Raw genomic sequence first — 21,960 nt, forward strand, 5'->3', positions numbered from 1 at the left:
ACAATAGCATAGTCAATGAGACTTTTCTTATTCCTTGCCTCTCCTCTCCATGTGAATTTGTGTACATTTTTATGTTGGAACATGGTGTTAGTAATAACCAGTCCATGTTCTGAGCAGAAATCCAACAGATATTTGCCATTATTATTAGCTTTGCTCTTTTCTCCAAATTTTCCCAAAATATTTTTGTATGTCTCACAATCATTTCCTACTCTGCTATTTAGATCCCCAACAAGGACCAACTTTTCCTTTTTCATTGTGTCAGTTGCTTTTTCTGAAGCGTCAAAAAATTACTCCACTTCTACCTTAGTAGAACCTTCTGTGGGACCATAGGCACAAATAAGTCTCATTGTTCAGTTCACCATTCTCATATTTGCCCACATTACTCTACTTGAGACTGACTGCTATTCAAGAAGATTGCCTCATATTTTGTGTTGAATACTATGGCTACTCCTTCTTTTCCTTGATTGTCATTGCCTGAATATAACATTTTGTATTTATTGCCCAGAAAGATCTCACCAGTTTTGGTCTTTTTTGTTTCAGTCACCCCTATTATGTCGATCTGGTACTTATCTAATTCCTCAGCTAGCTCCATTTCTTTGCCATTCAGGCTTCTTATGTTGATAGTACCGATCTTTAACTCTGGTGATGTTGAGTTGGGGTTTGTTTGCTATGCTAATTGCTTGCTTATGCTAATATCATTAATGTATAAATTGAACAACAATGGCCAAGAACTGAACCCTGGGGTACACCAATTTTTTGATATCTGTCTATCCACTTATCCAAATGAAGAGTTCATATTCAAAACCCATATTCTCCAGTTTGTGAAACAGCCTTTATGTATTATTCTATCAAATGACTTACTAAGGCATCTAAAAGTATCATATATCATAGTATATACATTCCCTTTATCCATCTTGGTCATAGCATTGTCCTAAAGTATGAGCAAATTGCTAAAACATAAACTTCCTTTAGTAAACTCATGATGATGTTTGTAGAATCCAGCTTGTCTGTCTACCTATTTCTGTAGTCACACGATTTTTACACCATTCTTGTACAATGGAACTATCACATTTCTTCCATTTCTGTGGTATCTTTCCTGAGCTGAGACTCAAGTTATACAAACATGTCATATTATTGTTTGTATTGTACCGAGGCTGGTTTGACCTTCACTGATGTCTCATTAGCAGGTGCTAAATTCAGAAGAGATAACAAGGTTAATTAATGCAGACGTCATATATTTCTCATATACAAGTAGTAAAAAAGTGTATTACACACACACACATATAATATCAGGGGATATTTGAATGACAATAGATGAACAATTTTTATTACTGTACAAATGTAACGTAACACTTGAAGTTTCAACACAGACAGTTCAAGCTTGATATGACTTGATAAGACTGCCTCTCATAATTCTGCAGACATCCCATCTGTAATCAATTTCCTGCCACACATGTGCCAGAGCATAAGTACTGCATAACTTCAGCAATAGCGGCAGTAATTCTGGAACGCAGCTAATCAAAATTGGCTGGTAGTGGTGGTACAATCACTCGATCTTTCACAAAGCCCCACAAGAAAAAATCTAATGGTGTAAAGTCAGGAAAAGTCAGTGGCAATGCTACACGCTCCCCTCTATCAATCCATCTGCTTGGAAAACAGGTGTCAAGATATAACCTTACATCTGTCAGGTAATGAGATGCTCTGTCTTGCTGGAAATGTAAGAATCTGTCGTGGTCATCATTGTCTAAGTGTGGTATTAGGTACCCTTGTAGCATGTCCAGATATGCATCACCAGTAATGGTAGACTCCGAAAAAAAGACTGGTCCATACACGTTCTTCTTGCTTGTGGAGCAAAAATCATTAGTCTTTGGGGTGCAGCAAGCATGCTCTATGATGGCATGTGTATTTTTGCATCCCTAAATTCTGAGTATTTACTTGCCCACTTAAGTGAAAATGCCCATTTTGTTTTATCCTACTGATAATTTCTGTAGAGAAATCCTGGTATATCTTCTTATCATCTTTGTTCAAATGTTGTACAAGGGTAAATTTGCAGGGCATTAAATGTAGATGCTGTCGCAAAACATGCCACACAGTCGCATGTGGAATTCCAATTTGACGAGACACCTGCCTGGTTGACTTTCCAGCTTCTCTGGAAACTTTCCTGAACTTCTTTCACAACAGCACACGGCCTTCCTGTTGATCTTGGATGACACACAGAACAGCCTGTTTCTATAAAATTCTCATGCCACATGTAGTTGTGCACCTACTAGGAGATTCTTTGCGGTATTGTATTGTGTGAAAATTCATCTGAATTTGTGTTGCAGACTTTGTTTTCTCAAACCAAAACACACAACGTGCTCACTCTGCACCATCGAAATGTGATATGTAAGACCATTTTTTCAAATGGTCTTACATATCACGCCATTTAGTGTTTTAATTTGGGAATAAAAGTGTATTACCTCAATAAAGGAAAACTGGTCTGTGTAGTGACATTTTCCGCAATGCATTGCAATATGCACTTCTGAAAAGGAAACATGCTTTGCATTATGGGATACTAAGGCAACTGATGCAAAGTCATCATCTTGTATATACAAGTAGCCTAGTCATGAAGATATTTCATGTACAAACTTCATTTGCTTACACATGGTAAGCAAATGAAATTAAAGTGAAATTAAATTTCTAACCAGAGGGAAAACTTTCTACAACTATAACATATATTACTGCCCATCTATCGCAAGGATGTTCTACACATTTTGCAACTTACATGTCTGTGTCTTACATGAGTGATATTAAAAAAAGTTCTGTGATAGGTGAGCAAAGCTTACGTTTCTTTTATCAAGAGATTTGTCAAAATGTCTTTGCAAATAAATGAATCAATAAACATTAAAAAAAATCATAATAAATAATAATATATTTTTTGTATACTTTGCTCATAATAATTAGAATGACAGAACAAGAATATCCAAAATTTATACCCTGATATATTAATATATTGTTTTTCAAATATCTTTCACTACAGAACAAAACTATCAATGTATGAATCAGCTTGCCTCTTAGCAAATGTTTTTAATATTAAAATTTGAAGTCTTGCAGATTTCCTTAATAAAAATTTCAGGATGACTGGACTAATCATAAGTGGGATTCTGTATTACAGGAATGCAGTTCACAAGGTTGCATTTATAGAAACAGTAATGATTCTTAATTAAAAATCAGGCTAATAATTGAAACCAGTTACCCCCCCCCCCTTTACAATAAGGATTACTCTAGGGTAAATTGTGTTGCAACACCATCAATATCTGGTCTGCCATTTTGAGACCCACTCTTTCACATGTTTAAGTTTAACAATAATAGGATGGAAACTACATTATTCAGGTGAAAAAGCTGAAAGGAACTAACAATGACATTTGGCAGGAATTGTATGAAATTATATATCTGATTCAAAATATAAAATCCATTTATATAACTATACAAATTTTAAAAATTTTAAATTTGTAAGGAATTAAATAAACTAATCTTTACAGATGCTATAATAATAATATCAACAACAGAAATACAAAATATCATGACAGACTAACCTTTTCTTGATGATTATCTACTTCTCCTTCTTCTCGAGTGGGACTCCTACTTTTACTCCTACTTCGACTGTGGGTAGATTTCTTCACCTTTCTACTTTTGTCTTTATGTTCATGATCTGAATCTACCTCTGATGCTGATGATGGCTGTAGGAAGTGCAGTTAATATGTTTGTGTTTCATATGAATGATCACTAAGAACCTTTAGGTGTGAATTACCACGGGAACTAACTATTTTTATAGAACATTTTGATTTATATTTACGCAGGGTAACCAAACTACTTTTACCATTTTAAAAGGTTAAACGATGGGGAGGAAATAGAATAAAGAATGACAATGCAATTAGTAAAAGGAACCACCATCAACAACAACAAAAAAAGCTTGTTATTTTCTAAGAATGAGGTGCTGTGCTTACAAGCACAACTTCAGTATACAACTTATAAATAGGTTTAGAGGATAAGATATAAATTTTGTAAAAGATTAACATAGCTAATGCTGAATTTCCATCATGGCAATAATGTAAAAATCTGAATTTATGAAAAAGAGCACAGGTGCAAGAGCATGATATTTAACAGAATTTATGGGAAATTGGGTATATAAAAATCAAAACAGCATTAAGGTTATATAAACACTATGCTTTTAAATTAAATTACTGCAATAACTCATAAATGAAAGTGAAAGAAAAAATCAAATGCCTGCCATAATTTTTCTTAAGAAATTACTGTTCTGTGGGTTTAGATTGCTTAAAATTAATGCCAAAGCAGTTAAGGCTACAAGGCAAATGCATTATGTATCCTAATTGCATGATTCACTAGCCATTTGTTCTGGAAGTGATTTTCGCAGCTCAGCTTGCACATGAAAAGAGATTCAATATACATTCAGTCACAAATTCTATCTTTTCAAATGAGTAATAACTGAAAATAGTCATCAGAAGTTATCTGCCATTATCCATTGGATAAGTCTTGAAGAGTAATGATTTTCTTATAACAGAATGAGTTGAAAATAATATAGCATTTAATTGCTCTCTATTTATTACAAGGTAAATGGTTTAGTTGTTTGATTACCCTGTGCATACACACATATACAATAATATAACATTATAATAATTGGGATGCTGAATATCTGAATATCAATTTGAATATCTGAGAGTAATAATGTAAGTTGCAAAGATTACAAACATGTGTATTAAGTAGTGAGACTTCAGGTGATTTGTTTGAAAACATTTTCACTGTGTTTGCCTTCATCTATATTAAGTTGCATTCATACTGTTTTTATAAGAAAAACAAACCTATTGGGATAAGGTCTGGAGAACAAGCAATTCATGAAATCATCCCTGTAATACCAATTCAACAAAAAATCATTCTCAAATAATATAAGATTTCTACCATGTGCAGAACACTTAGCACTTGACATTACTTATCTTTCTTGAATGACTCATCAACTGTAATTAACTTTATGCTGCATGTTCCTTTTCCCCAATCTCAATGTCCAAGACAGTGTGGAATTCCAGAATAATTATGACTCTTTGCATTATGTGAAATATGAATACGTTCCACTCTGCACTGTTACTTCTAGCATTTCTTGTAAAGCACAATATGAATTATCAGTTGTAAGACTTTCTGGAGACTTCAGAGAATGAACATTTCTTGGTACATGTTAATAATAATAATTTTGATTTTCTGCACAAATATGTACCGTGTTTTTTGCAGTATTGTCCTCACAGTAACTCATTAGTGGTTGCATTGTAGCCACATAATCATCTCCCCCAACACACACACTTTATAATACAATTTGTTTTGATGTTAATCTTCGAGTTGTTCAATAAATACAAAAATGTAAAATCTCAAATATCTTATATAATACACAGAACTATTTTTTTGAAGTGCTGCTATAACCTCAGTGCCTGAATAAGTGAGGTATATTCTGTAAATTTCAGAGAAAACCTCTGAAACTGTTCTTGTTAACTTGAATTCTTCTTTCTTTTCAAACTATCAAGAAAATAAAATGTGCAATGGCAGCAAAAGTAGAGGATATTTAACATAAGTGTTTAGATAAAGAGATATGAGAATTTTTCAGTGGGTACACTACATAATGCAGAGCAGGAGGTTAAATAGTAGATAAATGGCATATAGTTTTCACTGTATCAATCTATGAGGAATGATAAAAAAAAAAAAAATCTAACCTAGAATGTTTTTATAGGGAACCTAACAGTATCTGAAATGAAAATGAAGAGATGTAAGTGGCAACTTGACCCATGAATAAGGTGAAAGGTTTACATATCTAGAATGCATGCATATTTTTTTTTTCTCTTAAGCATTCTAGCAAAATGGGGTGTCTATGGAATAATATCTCCGTATCAAGTTTTGCAACCATGCAACAAGCATTTGGAGAAAATGTTGAACCTAATATATGCCATCACACATCATCATAATACTACTGGTTTCTAACAGTATATAAGCACCGACAACGTTATTCAAAACTGACTGTTAATACTTGCCTACTATGATAAAGATTTTGTGCTCTGAAGATGCTGAATATAACAACATATTAGTAGCTGACCAATAAATTTCTCATTTTTGTTCATTTAGGGTTATGAATTAAACTACAAAAATACCGATGAATAACTAACACTGCCCCCTACAGTTTTTTTTTTTTTTTTTTTTTATATTTAAAAAAAAAAATTCTTTTTTGTAATTACAGCTGAAGCAAGTATGGTATGAAACCTATGTTTGTTTACATAATGGATGGTATATTAGGAATTTGTCCCCCAAAAGCCAGACCACGAATCAAACTGTTTAAATAAAGAACCACTCTCCAGTGATTTGAAACAAAGATCACTGGAAACAGCTCCCAAATGGTCTTCTGGTACCACTACAGTGGATTTGGAATTGGAAGTGATAATCACTTAGTTTTAGTTATTATGGAGGATATTGAATAGAAACTCCAAAACAGAGAAAAGAATACTGTGAAAGGAATCAGAGATAATAAAGGTGATATAAAAACTGAAGATAAACATTCTGGATGGCTGGAGTAATTACTTTGAAAGGCTTAAACGAAATAAGTGACATAACAGAAGTAGAAAACATTCAACAAGAATGCATTCAGGAATAGCTGATATTTCAACCAGAAATGCACAAATATGGAAGTATAAGAGTTTTATGATGGTGGTTACACTACATAATTCAGAAATTCTAGTCAGATTATGAATGATTGAAGTAGAGCTCTTATAGTCCCCATCAATATATAAAAATAAAAATAAAAAAAAAAGGGGGGGGAATAAAACAATGAAAATTATAAAAGAATTTCAAACTACATGTTCCAGGTAAAATTTATGCAGGTATACTTATGCCGGCCTGGTTGGCCGAGTGGTTAGCATATCCGTTCTCCAGCCAAAAGGCTGTGGGTTCGAATCCCGCCCTGGGCATAAATGTTTGTGATTGTCTGTGAAAGTACTAGTGGTAGTCGGCGGTAGATGGTGTCGGTGTTAGGTGATGAAGGTTGGTGACGTAGTGAGACAAAGAGTTGTAGAGTAGATGCCCTCCCTCGATGAGTCTTTGGACTCCCTGCAGGTGCGATGTAATAATAATAATAATAATACTTGGGGAGAGACTGAGAAAATAAGCTGGATTCAGGATAAACAGAGATTACCATGTTCAGATTTTTCCTTTATAGCAAATAAAAATAATGAAAATATAACAAGGATCAACACTTAAGTTTTGTAAAAGCATATGATAAAATACTAGGAGTCAAGATTTTCAAAATTCTACAATTATATATGGAACATTATACAAAGCAATACACAGTCTATATTTAAATTGTAAGTCAGCAGTTAGAATTGAAGGAAATACTAGTAGATGCTTAAAGTAAAATCAGGAATAAGACAAGGATGCACATTATCTCCACTCTTCATCATCTGTATGATCACATTTTGAAAGAAATGCAACGTTAAACCTGATATCAGAATCTGAGATATCAAACTTAGCTGTTTTGTTTATGCAGATGATGTTGTCCTCTTAAACAAATTCAGTGCAAGTCTACTGGATTCATCTGAATAAATGCTATAACAAATTTGATCTGAAAATTGCAATAAAAGGACCAAAACTAAGAAAATTAGTAGGAACATGGCCAACTTCAACTGTAATTTCAATGGAAAACCTATAGAATGAACAAAACATCTCACCTAATGAAGATGGCAAATTAAATATTGAATAGACAATAAAATAAACAAATCTGATAAGATAGGTAACCTATTGAATAATTTATATGGATTAAGAGAGAAATTAGCCAAAACACTAAACTAGCAGTATATAAGACAGTATTCCAATCAATTTTAATTTATGAATCTGAGTTAGGATAAAAATAAAACCTTCCATTAACAAAAATTAGAGGAGTGAGCAGATGCCATCAATGCCAAAAATTAAGATATTCAAAAGGAGTTGATATTGTTAGCATTCAGGAATGTGTGAGCAGAACTAATCTAAGACAGTAAAGTCACATAAACAGAATGAAAGAATAAAGAATAGCAGAAACAGGTGTTTGATGTTAGGATGGCAAGAAAAAGACCTAGAGGGAAAAACCTAGAAAACAGAAATATATGATATGAAAATACTGGAGTGCTAACAAATAACAGAGAAACCAGAAGAAAAACTCTTCCAGTTAGTAATAACATAAATTTAATTGTGTAGAAGTCTAGTAGTTTTATAATATCGTGTAGATCCCTTGAGGGTATATACAGGGTGTTCGGGATAAATTTGACAGTTTCGTAAGGAAAAAGAAAATCTTCTTTGTATCTATTAAATTTAATGAATTGACAAAAAAACATTACAGGCAGAGTTAATTACAATACTATCAACAAGATTTACTCAAAATAACCACCATTAGCATCGATCACAGCTTCAATTCTGCTTCGGAACCTCGAACAAGCTGATGCTACAGTCTCCCTGGGAAGGGCCGCAAAAACTGTTTTAATTTTATCCATTAACTGGGCTTTTGTATTACTGGAAGTGCGATTGGTGTCTTTTTCAACTGCGCCCCATACAAAATAATCCATGGGGTTAAGGTCTGGGGAGTTTGGAGGCCAAACATTTGGACTGGTGAAGTCGTAGAAATTTTCAGACAACCATTTTTGACTTTTCCCAGAGGTGTGGCAAGGGGCCGAATCCTGCTGCCATACATACGGCCTACCATTGGCTACCCTTGTTATCCAGGGCTTGACTACAGTTAGCAACTCCACGAACAAAGCCCGAATTCCAATGCCAGGGTTCTTCAACACCTGTTCCTGCAGATTTGCGAGGAATTCTGCTGTACGAACGCAATCAGATCGTCTGCTAGGGATCTTTCTTCTTGCTACATCCTCGTAGTCACCATTGCAAGTCTCTAGTTCATGCCTGATTGTTTTTACTGTATTCAGGGAGCATTGGGCAGCAGTCGTAATATCCTTATTTTGATGGCGGGCACGAATCATCATGATACAAGTTATTCTCTTCCATGATTCAGGTGGGTTCCAGCTATCCATCCTTTCTGACATCTTGTATATGAATGAAGAAGGGTCCAAACTTTTAAATGAAGAGAAGTGTGTGTTAATACATGTAACTTACGGAAAAATATAATTAATTATAAATATGTCAAATTTATTCCGAACACCCTGTATATATCACACTCCAATTTCAATAACATCCAGGTTAAAACCATATATGCTATTCCTAATCGAATCTTAATTGGCATCTTCCTTAATTATTTCAATTACATTTTGCTTAGTGCCTTCCATAAAAAAGAAGGAACATGTACTTTTGTCAAATAAGACATTCCTTGACATAGGTTATCAAACCTGGAATCAATGCTCTACCTCAATATGCTCTTACTTCACTTTATACCTTTCATTTGCTGTATTTATAACACTTCTAATCCTGCTGCCCTCTGACTACTTATTTCTAAAAGTTGATTTCATAAAGTCTATGAAATCAACTCTGAGATTATCCCTAGGATACTAATGCTCATTACACAACCCGAGGACCCCCCTCTTTCTTAACTTAATAGATCAAGCTGGAAGGTTGGCTAAATCATTTGTTGATTTATATATATATATATATATATATATATATATATATATATATATATATATATTATGTTGCTCCCACCCATGAAAGGTTATTTTGTAAATCTATAGTATATTTTGTACCATAAATGGGCTAAGGATTTTTGTTTCTATTTTATCAATATTTATATATATATTTTTTTTCATTTTTCATACAGTCTGGAAATCCTGCTCTGGAAATCTAGAGACAAAATAAGTAACTTTTTCAAGCCACCTTAGGCCTCCAATAAGCAGGGCAGTGGTCTCACACCAGGCAATGACATTCATCTTCCACCTAAAGACAATAACAAACATCCATGCCCACAATGGGATTCGAACCCACAGTCTGTTGGTTGGAGAGTGGGTACGCTAACCAGGCTGGCAAATTATATTAGATCTGTCATGATTTACCATAAATAATTAACCTTACCAGAATGCTCATTATTCTTTTTACACTCTGGATCTTTTCTTAACCAGCTCTCCTTCTACATACAGTATATGTGCAGGAAGAGCTGGTCTAGAAAAGATCCAGATGTCTTTCCTCTTGTTAACTCTGACCATAATCTTATTCATATTTTTTTCTACAGATCGATCACTTCCCAGCCAATGTCAGCTTTGTACCCTATGGCACTAAAGCAGCACCATGGAATGACATTCAGTACTTTTATGCTGTTTTTATTGTTCTGATTATTGTTTCTTCTCTCTCTGATCAAGACAACTAAAGAAAATCATCTTATACAATACCATGATTTTGCCCTTATGAACCACTCACAACATGCCTCCTCTGATCGTATGCCAAAAGGATCCACCAGAAAAATCTTAATTAGTAATGATACAAATAATTCTCCTGGTACAGATGGCATCATTCCAGTAGTGCTCAAACTTGGTTTTTCACCAGAATTAACACCACTGTATAGCATAGCCAAAATCATACTCACCTGGGATATACCACAGCACAGAAACAAGTCTTTAACCACCTTATCTCCTAAAAAAAGGGAGATAAAAGTCAGCCATCAAATCCCATTGTTCTCACCTCAGTACCCTTGAAAGTGACATAAGCAACTGATGTATTCACTGCTTAGAGTCCGGTCAGTTAATTAGTTATTACCAATATGGATTCTGCCATTTCTGTCTTGTAGACGACCTTCTTGATAACCTTACCTACCCTTGAATACAGACTGCACAAAGATCTGAAGAAAATCATGTGCTTGTTCTCAATATTTCCAAGGTATTTTATTATGTTGGATACTGAAGCCTTACCAAGCTACCTTAAGGTCTCCTTCCTGCCCTTTGCAATTGGATTGCCAGCTTCCTCTTATCAGATTTCTTTATCAATGCTGGTGTATCCCAGAGTTCTGTACTTTTACCTATGTTCTTCTGCCTATACATCAATGACTTTTTCTTATTATTATTACACGACACATCCAGGGAGTCCCAAAGACTCATCGAGGTAAAAATTATGAATAAGAGAGTTAAAGAACCGATACTTATGATTTACATGGGTTTCCATGGTAGTTCTGGTAATGTAAGGCTTGCATATTGCAGTCCTACCATGGAAACCCAAGTAAATCGTAAGTCTCGGTTCTTTAACTTCAACTCTTATTCATAATTTTTCAGACGATAAGACTCTCTATTCCTCTTCTTTATAAGTGAAACCCCGTAATACTCGAATGACTGAAGCTTCAGCATTTTCTATAATGAGCATCATAAACAATGATCAAATGGATTGAAAATAATTTCATGAATTTCAATGCAGTCCTGTCTAGATTATCCTGGCATAAATATATCATATCCAGCCTACTTATTCTCTCTTTTTTCTTGCAAAACCCCATTTCTCTCTGAAGCTAAAGTTTGTCTCAGAGGACAGAGTTAAATGGTGGCCCAAGATGAAAGACCTAGACTCATGCCATGAGCTGGACATTAAAGATACAGGAAGTGAGCAACTATGTGTGTGCGTGTATTGCAGTACACTTTCAACCTATTTCTCTCAGCTGACCTCCTGGCATCACTGTCCCATTTAATTCCTGCATTGATGACCTGTCAAATAACTTTCAACTTTATTTGGAACATATCATACCTCCTATGGTTTTTTTCACCAGAAAAACATCAGAAGGCTTCTTTCAACAATCTGGACACCTGCTGGTATCCAATGAATAAATGCTCTAGAGACGTGCTCCTGTTATTCATCATCTCTACACTACATCGTACCCTGCTGGCATCTATTCATTCAGTGATAAGCTAACCTCCATTCTACAGCACAGAAACAAGCCCATATAGCCAATTCTAAAAAAAAAAAGATGGTAAGTGCATACCACAAATTACTGACTGCTGCTCTTACCTCAGTGTTGTCTAAAGTAGGTGGAGAAGGTCATCAACTAAGTGACCATCAGTATGGATTTTACAATTAAGATCTACAACAGATCTTGTTTACATCACCTCCCTTGGAGCCTGTGCCATGACAAGGTTTGGAGAAACCTGTACTGTTCCACTTAATATTTCTAAGGCATTTGAAAGGATTTGCTATCAAGGGCTTTTCAGCAAACTGCTTATCTTATGGCTACCTTCCTTCCTTTGAAATTGGATTGCTCTCTCTCTTCCGATTTTCCTATTAATGCACCTGATTTCAAGGCTCTGTTATTTCACCTGTCTTCCTCCTCCTCATACTGTTCTCAAACCCTATTCAAAGTTCTTTTCTACCATAGTTACATGGTGATCAGAATTCATTAAAAAAAAAAAATTTAAGTTCACACTGCTCAAACATCTCAACTTCAAGATCATGTACCATCAGTGCCCAAAACAGTGATCCATGCCATCCTTCATTGGGGTAATAATTACCTAGTCACCTTCAATTCTTCCAAAACACATTCCTTTTCCCTCCTCACAAAAAGAGACCTTAGTTCTTTCCTGCGTACTTTGATAATGCTCAACTTAACAGTCAATGCTAAAACTCGCTTCTCAAACAAACACTTTTGTAGTCTTTCCTGGCATAACTGTATCATTGTTATGACATTTCTAAAAAGCTTGGCATTCTTTTTTGCTCAAGACATTACTTTTCATCTAGCCAGCTACTTAATCTATACCAACTCCAGATTTTCACACTGTGTCTCTTCTACATATATTTATATGGGTGCCTTTCAGTAAAAACTGGTTATCCATTATGATCCATTTTCAATTAAACCTAAACTAACATGGGAAGAAGCTGCTAACTTTTTAACACAACTGAATAGCTGACTCACTAAATCTGCTACTCCAATTCATCTTTCTTCAGTTCTGTGGAACAGCCTTACCCATAAAGCATTTTCCAAAGATCATACCCTTGAGCTCTTTGAAATGATATCTGATTAAATATCTATTAAATATATATCCATAGAGAAGAAATCATATTCTTGTTTTAATCCTATACCTATACCAGGTATATAGGACTAATATACCCAGGTATATTAGTCCTATATACCTGGGTATATATATGATTGAAACAAGAATATAATTCCTTGTTTATTATAACTGCCGGCCTGGTTGGCCGAGTGGTTAGCGTATTTGCGCTGTTGGTTCCAATCCCGCCGTGGGCATGGAGCTTTGCGATTGTGAAAATACCAGTGGTGGTGGCAGTGGGCAGCAGATGGCGTTGGTGTGGATGATGAATGATGGTAGTTTTAGTTCATTATATTTGGCGGATTGAGTGGTGGTGACAAAGTTATCGAGTAGGTACCCTCCCTCGATGAGCCCCTTGGACTCTCTGGAGGTGTAACGTAATAATAATACTTCACTTGATATTCAAGTGGAAAAAACTCTGTACAATTATCTCTGATCCAGAGTATTTTAAAAATATAGTGACTACTTGTATATGGGAAATATGTAACTTCTGCGCAATGTACTGTCGTTCTTCCAATTGTGCTATGGACTCGCTGGATATGTATTCCTGACTGCATGCTTGCTGAGTGTTTTTTACCACTCTGCTTGTTTCATTTAGCAATTTTTCAAAGTAATTACTCCATCCATCATTGATACCTCAGTATCTTCCTGGATCCCACTAAGGAGGTATGAATAAAATCAGCCTAGTCAGTAATTCTTACTTCAACAGTTCAATATATCCAAAAGAAAGTGTGCTTTACATTATGGGATACCAATGCAATTCATGACATCAATGTAAACTTAATGTGTAATACATACATCTTCAAGGCCCACCTTTCCTAATTGGGTTGTAGGGGGGCAACAGCTGCAAGAGGAACTTCCAATAGTCACGATCCTATGCCACCAAGCTCAGGTGTTCTGGTGGGATTCCCAAACGTGTCCACCCAAGGTTTTTGGATATAATCTATCCAGCGAGTCCTTGGCATTACACCCTCTGGCTTGGCAAAGAGGGCCTGCTGAGGGAGCCTCTCTTGTGGCATTCTGACCTGGTGCCCGTAGCAACGTAACTGTGATCTCTCAACACGGAGAATGTGTAATAATGTAAACTTAATCAGCAGTGCATGATTAAGTTAACATTATTAATCTCCTATCAACAATTTTCCTCCAAATTAGTCCATTACATAAACGTGTGGACAGGCTTATGTGTTCGTCGAACATGTTGTTTATTTTTTAACGGTATATATTAGAACACAGAAACTAAGTAAATAATTAATTTATTAACTTATTGCTGATATTTCGCTGGTGTTATAACCAGCATCTTCAAAGCACATAAACACAGTTTGTCACAATAACCAAGACTATAACAACATGGTGTAATCAACAGACTAGTTAAACAAAATTGTAGCAGCAACACAAAGACTAGAGTCCTGATTTTGGGCGCCCTCTATCTAAAAAAAAAAAAAAAAAACCTGTAGCTATCACATAAGACCAGCGTCCTAAAGACATTACTTTTCATCTAGCCAGCTACTTAATCTATACCAACTCCAGATTTTCACACTGTGTCTCTTCTACATATATTTATATGGGTGCCTTTCAGTAAAACCGGTTATCCATTATGATCCATTTTCAATTAAACCTAAACTAACACCAGAAGAAGCTGCTAATTTTTTAATACAACTGAATAGCTGACTCACTAAATCTGCTAATCCAATTCATCTTTCTTCAGCTCTGTGGAACAGCCTTACCCATAAAGCATTTTCCAAAGATAACACCAGCGAATATCAGCAATAAGTTAATAAATTAATTATTTACTTAGTTTCTGTGTTCTAATATATACCGTTAAAAAATAAACTACATGTTCGACGAACACGTCTGTCCACACGTTTAAGGATTCTTCACGGAGACGATATCGTATGTAAGACACGACAATATGGTAAGTGGAAGTTAAAATTGGTGCGGCAACTGAACAGGTTAGCCTTCTTAAAGAGGTGCCGAGACACCAATTTAATACCGAACTGTTTTAAAATCAAAAACAAGTTCTACTCGGCCAAAGCCCAATGCATTTATAAATGTCACTCGTCTGGAATTAGCAAAATCAAATTCAACCATCAACGCACTACGTGAATCACTTTATAATATTCTCAATACGGAACTTTGGGAGATCCTAGATAACATCACCGACGTAACGGCTAAAAAAGAATTCAACAGAGTCAAAAACCAGCACCAAAATAAGTTTGAAAATCTCCAACAATGCAACACTATACAATGACCGCAATTACAACAAGACCTCGTCGTCGTGAATTTATCGCCGCTCACCTTAAGCAAAGAAGCCACTAGTGCTTTAAGTCGAGGCCACAATTTTACCGTGACTCCCAAACAAGTTCCAAAAGTCAAAATAATGGCGTCCATCGAACGAGGAATATACGACCTGCCTCCAACAATAGCCAACGACATACGTTTAGATGTGGCCAACATCCTAATCAAGTCCAAGCCTCCCAAAAATAATATCCCACATAAAATCATTGCTATAAAAGAGCTACAGAACAACAGCCAGATTATCATAACAAAAGCAGACAAAGGAAACGCTAAAAATGCACACACTGTTACAAGATCAGTCAACATACAAAATTATAGATCGCAATCCCACCAACACACAAAAGAATAAGGCACGAAAATTATTGAAAAAAGTCACTTCCTGGCCCAAAGACACAGTTAACAAACTCAAGCCCTTCCATGTTAAAACACCTAGGATCTATGGAGCACCAAAAATTCACAAACAAGATACACCCTTAAACCCAATTGTGGACAGTATAAATAGTCCCACATACAAACTGGCTAGACATTTAGTGAAGCTACTAACCACTCTCACAAACAATTCTCCCTCCTCTGTCAAAAATTCAGCCCACCTAAAAAGCATCTTACAACACCTTACCCTAAAAAGCTCAGACTTAATAGTAAGCTTTGATATCACCTCACTATTCACAAATGTACCACTAATAGAAACCCTGAATCTACTGAAGTCACACTTCCTCCCCTGATATATTTGAACTATTCAAATTCACAATACATGCAGGATATTTCACATGGAAAGGGAAAATATACAAACAAATAGATGGGACAGCCATGGGCTCCCCCCCCCCCTCTAGCCAACTTTTACATGGAACACCTGGAAAAACTAGCAATCAATACAGTCACTCTCAAACCAACACTTTGGCTATGCTATGTTGATGATGTGCTTGCTATTTGGCCATATGGCCCAGAGACATTGGAAACATTCTTAGTGCATTTAAATAGCCAACATCCAAAAATCCACTTTACAATGGAACTGGAAGCTAATAACTGTCTGCCCTTCCTGGATACACTTATCACACGTCTTCCAGATGGTTCCTTATCATTTTCAGTTTTTAGAAAACCCACACATACAGGGAGATACTTACACAAACAATCACACCATCATCCTTCTCAACAATATGGCATTTTAAAAATGCTAACTCATAGAGCGAGAGCAATCTGTTCCAATGACAATGCTCTTGCTGCTGAACTGGCTCACTTATGCCATACCTTCTTGGCCAATGGCTATAATCCACATAAGATAAACAAAATACTAAACGCTCCTAAGAAACCCCTCCCACCATCCACCACAGAGAACTACAACAAAACAGTCACCATCCCATACATTAAAAGGCACATCCGATAAGATTTCAAGAATTCTTAATAAACATAAACTACGCACTACATTCAGACCATGTAGCAAATTAGCAACCCTTATCCGCTCACCCAAGGACAGCATTCCCCCTTTATCACATCCAGGAGTCTACCAAGTACCCTGCTCATGTAATCAAGCCTACTATGGTCAAACAGGAAGAACTGTGAACATCCGCATCAGCGAACACAAAAGATATGTCCGGAATTATCACTATGGCAAGTCGGGCCTAGCAGACCATGCTCTCGATACCCCTGCACACAGGATCAACTGGAAAAACACAAAAGTACTACACAGAAACTCTTACAAGTCGGAGAGATTGTTCTTAGAGGCGACAGAAGCTGAAACACACTCAAAATCTCAACAAATATGGCTGTATTAACTTGCCTAAGATCTAGGAGACAGTCATCTTAAGAAAAAACTAGTTTTTTTTTCTTTTCTTTAGGACTCTAGTCTTATGTGATAGCTACAGTTTTTTTTTTTTTTTCCAAATAGAGGGCACCCAAAATCAAGACTCTAGTCTTTGTGTTGCTGCTACAATTTTGTTTAACTAGTCTGTTGATTACACCATGTTGTTATAGTCTCGCGTATTGTGACAAACTGTGTTTTTGTGCTCTGAAGATGCTGGTTATAACACCAGCGAAATATCAGCAATAAGTTAATAAATTAATTATTTACTTAGTTTCTGTGTTCTAATATATACCGTTAAAAAATAAACAACATAGTCGATTACATGTCAGCACTCCAATACTGTAGTATCTAGCATTTCATTCTTCTAAGGCACTTCTGACTGAATCAAACACCCATTTTGCTTACCCATCCTCTCCCATTCTATTTAAGTGACCATACTACCTTAGATTAGCCATGCTTACACATTCTTGAATGCAAACAATGTCAAGTTCCTTCCTCATGTCTTCGTTTTTAATATGATTCTGAAATTGATGCCATCTGTTTAGGTACCCAATTTTTCCTAAGAATTATCATATCTGTGGCATCTAAACAATGATCAAGTTCTTTATTTCTAACCTAACTCTCTGATCAATAACTTAAAACTGATTTAAACAGTGTCTTGTATAATACTAGGTTAATGTTTAGGCTAATTTCTCTCTTATTCCATATAAATTTATTCAACTGGCTTCCTAATCATACTAGCTTTATTTATTCTGTTGTCTACTTCCAGATTTAACTTCCATCTTCACTAAAAATTGTGCCTAAGTAGTTCAAATATTTTAGTGGAAGTGATGCTTACATCCTCTGCTCTGGGTCGCATGAAGTTAGACTTAAGTTCAAGTCCAGTCGCCAGCTGGGAAAAACTTATTCGAAGCCTTTCTTCGACCAGTTTCCGAGTTAGTCAATCTTTGGCATGGGCAAACAAGGTTTTTTCTCCCAGAAACTCAAGAAAATCAACTGCAGAACACACATTATTTCAGACAAAAGCATGTCATGTTAGAGTTAGGTACCAAGAGATGACAGCACTTGTTTGCCTATCTCTTCATTGGTTGCCACTTATAATTAGTGATAGTCTTGAGCCTGCTATCTCTGATTGGTTACTGGTCGAGATGGAACTGCCCACTCGGCCTCCAAAAGCTAGATATTGTTATAATAATAATATACACTGCTTGGAAAGAGGTCAACAGACACCATAGTGTGAGGAACAAACAGCCACGGCACCCATCTTAATAAGGTGTAGGATCTCTTTTCGCTGCAATGACTGCAGCAATCCTACGGGATATACAAGTGTATGATAGCGATCAATGGGAATTTTAGATCATTCTTCCTGTAGAAACATAATGAGATTGTGGACTGTTGTGGGGTGGATATCCTTTGACCTCACACGATGCATTCATCCCACAGATGTTCAATAGGATTGAGATCAGGGATCTGTAGAGGTCAGTCAAGTGTGGTGATGTTCATGTCCACAAACAACAAAGTTACAGCAGCAGCCACGGTGCACTGTTTTGCTGAAATAGACAACGGTCAGTTCTGTAGAAATGCTCCAAAATAGAATATCTATTGCTAGCAATGTTATGGCCCCTGCTAGCAATATATAACATCTTAGTTAACTTGACCTATCCATAGTGCTAGGTTACACCTAACCTTTTGTGAACAACCTGTTATAAAACAGCTGGTGAATGCCTAGAAGAGTTCTGCCCAACCAAAGATCTATAAGCTAGCCTCACAATTTCATGAGAAATTGTGACCACAGCCCCACTTATTAGTGGCCTCATAAAGTGGCTTGAAAAAATTGTTTGGTCCCTAGATCAAGGTTTTCCAAATTATGTAATTAAATATATATATATATATATAAATAATTAGCCTACTCATTGTGCTAAATGGACTATAGTTGCAACAGAGACACAAAACGACTCATATATTAATGTTTGTCAGCCTCAAATGTAGAGGAAAAACTCATACATTTTATCAGTGATAAATGAACATTTATTATTATTTATTTGTTAATGATCATGATCTTTTTCATTGTGTTTACAGTTCTCACATACATCATAGTATGTCTTAAATCATTTTTTATGATCAATGCTGGCCAGGTTTAGTTGAGTGGTTAGTGTAGTGGCTCTCTCCAACCACAGGCTGCAGGTTCATATCCTGCCATGGGCATGGATGTTTGTGATTGTCTTTAGGTGGGAGATGAGTTTCATCACCTAGTGTGAGACCACCATGCTGCTTATTAGAGGCCTGAAGTGGCTTGAAAAAGTTCCATGTTTGGTCTCTAGAACAATTTCTGGACTAGGTAAATAAAAAAAAATAAAAAATAAAAAAATAAAACCACAAGTAAATAAAAAATACACACATGCGCACGCGCGTGTGTGTGCGTGTGTCCCACCTACAGTTCTAATATACTATAGGTTTACAACCTTTTGTGGGTGAGAGTCATATAAAAAATAGTTGAATAGTGTTGCATACAAATTTATCATAAAATCTCTCAATAAAATAGAACTGTTACGGTTCCACATGCATTAACTACATTAGTGAGTATTCTGAATTCAGAATGGTATCAAGGCATTAGCGTAGAGGACAGACAGGATCACTGATATCCTAGCACACAACAGAAGCTGCAAAATAGCTTAAATTATTTAAGGTTACATTTTTAGAATCAATATAAAGAAATTATATAATTTGGGAAAATAAAGAAAACAAAAAAAAACTGCAATAACAGAAGTAGCAGGGTTCCCCCCCTCCTGGAAACTGGTTTTCCATCCTGCATACAGACAAATCGACCAAAAGTATGCATGCAATTTACACATAAAAAATAACACTGATGGTGGTGGATGGGTGGTATGGCACCATGTGTGTAGTTGGAGGTTTAAGTAGGGAAAATGAGTTGTATCTAGTAGAGTAGTGTGCCTCCCATGATGAGTCCTTGAAGGTGCCATGTAATAATAATAATAATAATAATAATAATTATTATTATTATTATTATTATTACTTGACACCTCCAGTGAGTCCAAAGACTCATCGAGGGAGGGCATTCACTCTACAACTCTCTCCACAATGAACCACTACACCAACATCATCTACCGTTCACCATTACCACTAGTATTTTTCACAGACAATCACAAACATCCATGCCCACGGCGAAATTTGAACCCATAGCCTTTTGGCTGGAGAGCGGATACGCTAACCACTTGGCCAACCAGGTATAATAGTAATACTTCTATCTAACTTTCTGCATATTCCAACATTGAGCGTGCTGCCATCAGCAGTGCATCGATTTTACCTAACCTCTTTGATCCTATTCCATTATGACAAAATCAATGATAATTCAGAGGCTAGTAATGACTGGCATGGCCCAACAGGTACAATAAGTAAGGTTGAAAAAAAGTATGACAAACTATACCATAAAACTGGCATCATGGCATAAAAATTCTTTTAATTTTCTGCAGTCATCCAAAAGGATATAAAAAATTAATTTTGTACTTTTTTTTCTTTTTTTAGAGAGTCTTCTATGTATGGTATTGCACTGAGATCTGTAGTTTCCATTTGCTGTTGGCGGAGTTATTTGGAAGCCAACCCTGTGTAACATTTTTGATTTAAAAGAAAAAATTTTATGTGGGTATTGGCAATTGTCAAGATTCTTAAACCCCACCCCCCAATTGAATTTACATGAAGGAGGTAAATTCCTTGTTAACTGTTGGCCCTCCACACTTCATTCAGTAATGATGGTTCCCTTTGGCTAAAAAAAGTCTGGGGGTTTGAATCTCATCTAAGATGTGTAAATTCAAAATGTGAGTCAGTCAGTCTCACATGGACATGGCTCGAAAAAAAAACAAAAAAAAAAAAAAAAAAAAAACACTCATCTGCTCATCCATGACAAGTGAGAACTTCTGGCTGACATGTAAAAAAGGTCAGAAGGAGTTTTTATTTTGACTGTCAATTTTATTTATGTAATGCCAGTTCCATACCTCAGTGCAATTAATTTGTTTGTGCTTCCTGTAATTGATTAACTAACTTTGCTAATCATCAGTGTGCAGAAACAATAAGCAAATCAAAGAAAAGGAATAACAGGTACATACAACAATTAAAAATGGTTGCTACATTCTAGAAATTAATATTCATAAACAATAGAAACTATTTTTGATGTTTACATAAAATGAGAATCTCCCAAACTTTTGGGAGAGACAGACAACTGTTCCAATTCAGGTTAGGCTGATGTAAAAGGGATTCACAACTTTCTTTGAAAAGGCATTCATATGTAAAACTGCTTCTATGGAGAAGGGATGAAGCTCGCTTTCTGTATAGAAGCAGTTTTAAATATGAACACCTTTTCAAAGAAAGTTGTGAAGCCCTTTTACATCATCTAACCTGAAGTGAAACAACTGTCTCTCTCTCTGCCAAAAGGTTGAGAGATTCTCATTTTTTTTTTATTATTATTACGTGACACTTCCAGGAAGTCTAATCATCAAGGGAGAGCATCTACTCTACAGCTCTCCATCTCCACTACTCAATCCACCAACTACAGTGAACCACCTCATCTACTGTCCTTCACCACCACTAGTATTTTACAGACAATCACAAACATCCATGCCCACAGCAGGATATGAACCTACAGCCTTTCGGTTAGAGAGCAGATACACTAAACATTCAGCCAACTAGGCCAGCAATAATCCAGATATAATCTTTGTAATTCTTCTTTACACCCTTCCACAGCTTCTTTATCTCCTTGGAACTTAGGAGACCAAATCTGACAATAGTCCAGGTGCAGTCTTATCAAGGCCTTATAAAGATGCAAAATAACTTCCTTAT

General features: G+C 35.8%; 1 protein-coding gene across 5 annotated transcripts in view; it reads right to left on the minus strand.

Moving 5' to 3' along the window:
- Prp40 (pre-mRNA processing factor 40) overlaps nucleotides 1-21,960 on the minus strand; it is a 406,566-nt gene that overhangs the window by 44,458 nt on the left and 340,148 nt on the right. For all 5 annotated transcript variants that reach the window (XR_016548451.1, XM_090394274.1, XM_090394270.1 and 2 more), the window contains one exon: nucleotides 3,576-3,719. Coding sequence is in view for 4 of the 5 variants with exons in the window: in XM_090394274.1 (XP_090250400.1) it covers nucleotides 3,576-3,719 (144 nt within the window). In the remaining variant the exon portion in view is untranslated. The remainder of the gene's footprint in view (nucleotides 1-3,575; nucleotides 3,720-21,960) is intronic.

This window comes from Typopeltis vanoorti, chromosome 6, assembly GCF_054136105.1.
Source record: "Typopeltis vanoorti isolate ZY-2024b chromosome 6, IOZ_Tvanoo_1.0, whole genome shotgun sequence".
Taxonomy (NCBI): domain Eukaryota; kingdom Metazoa; phylum Arthropoda; class Arachnida; order Uropygi; family Thelyphonidae; genus Typopeltis; species Typopeltis vanoorti.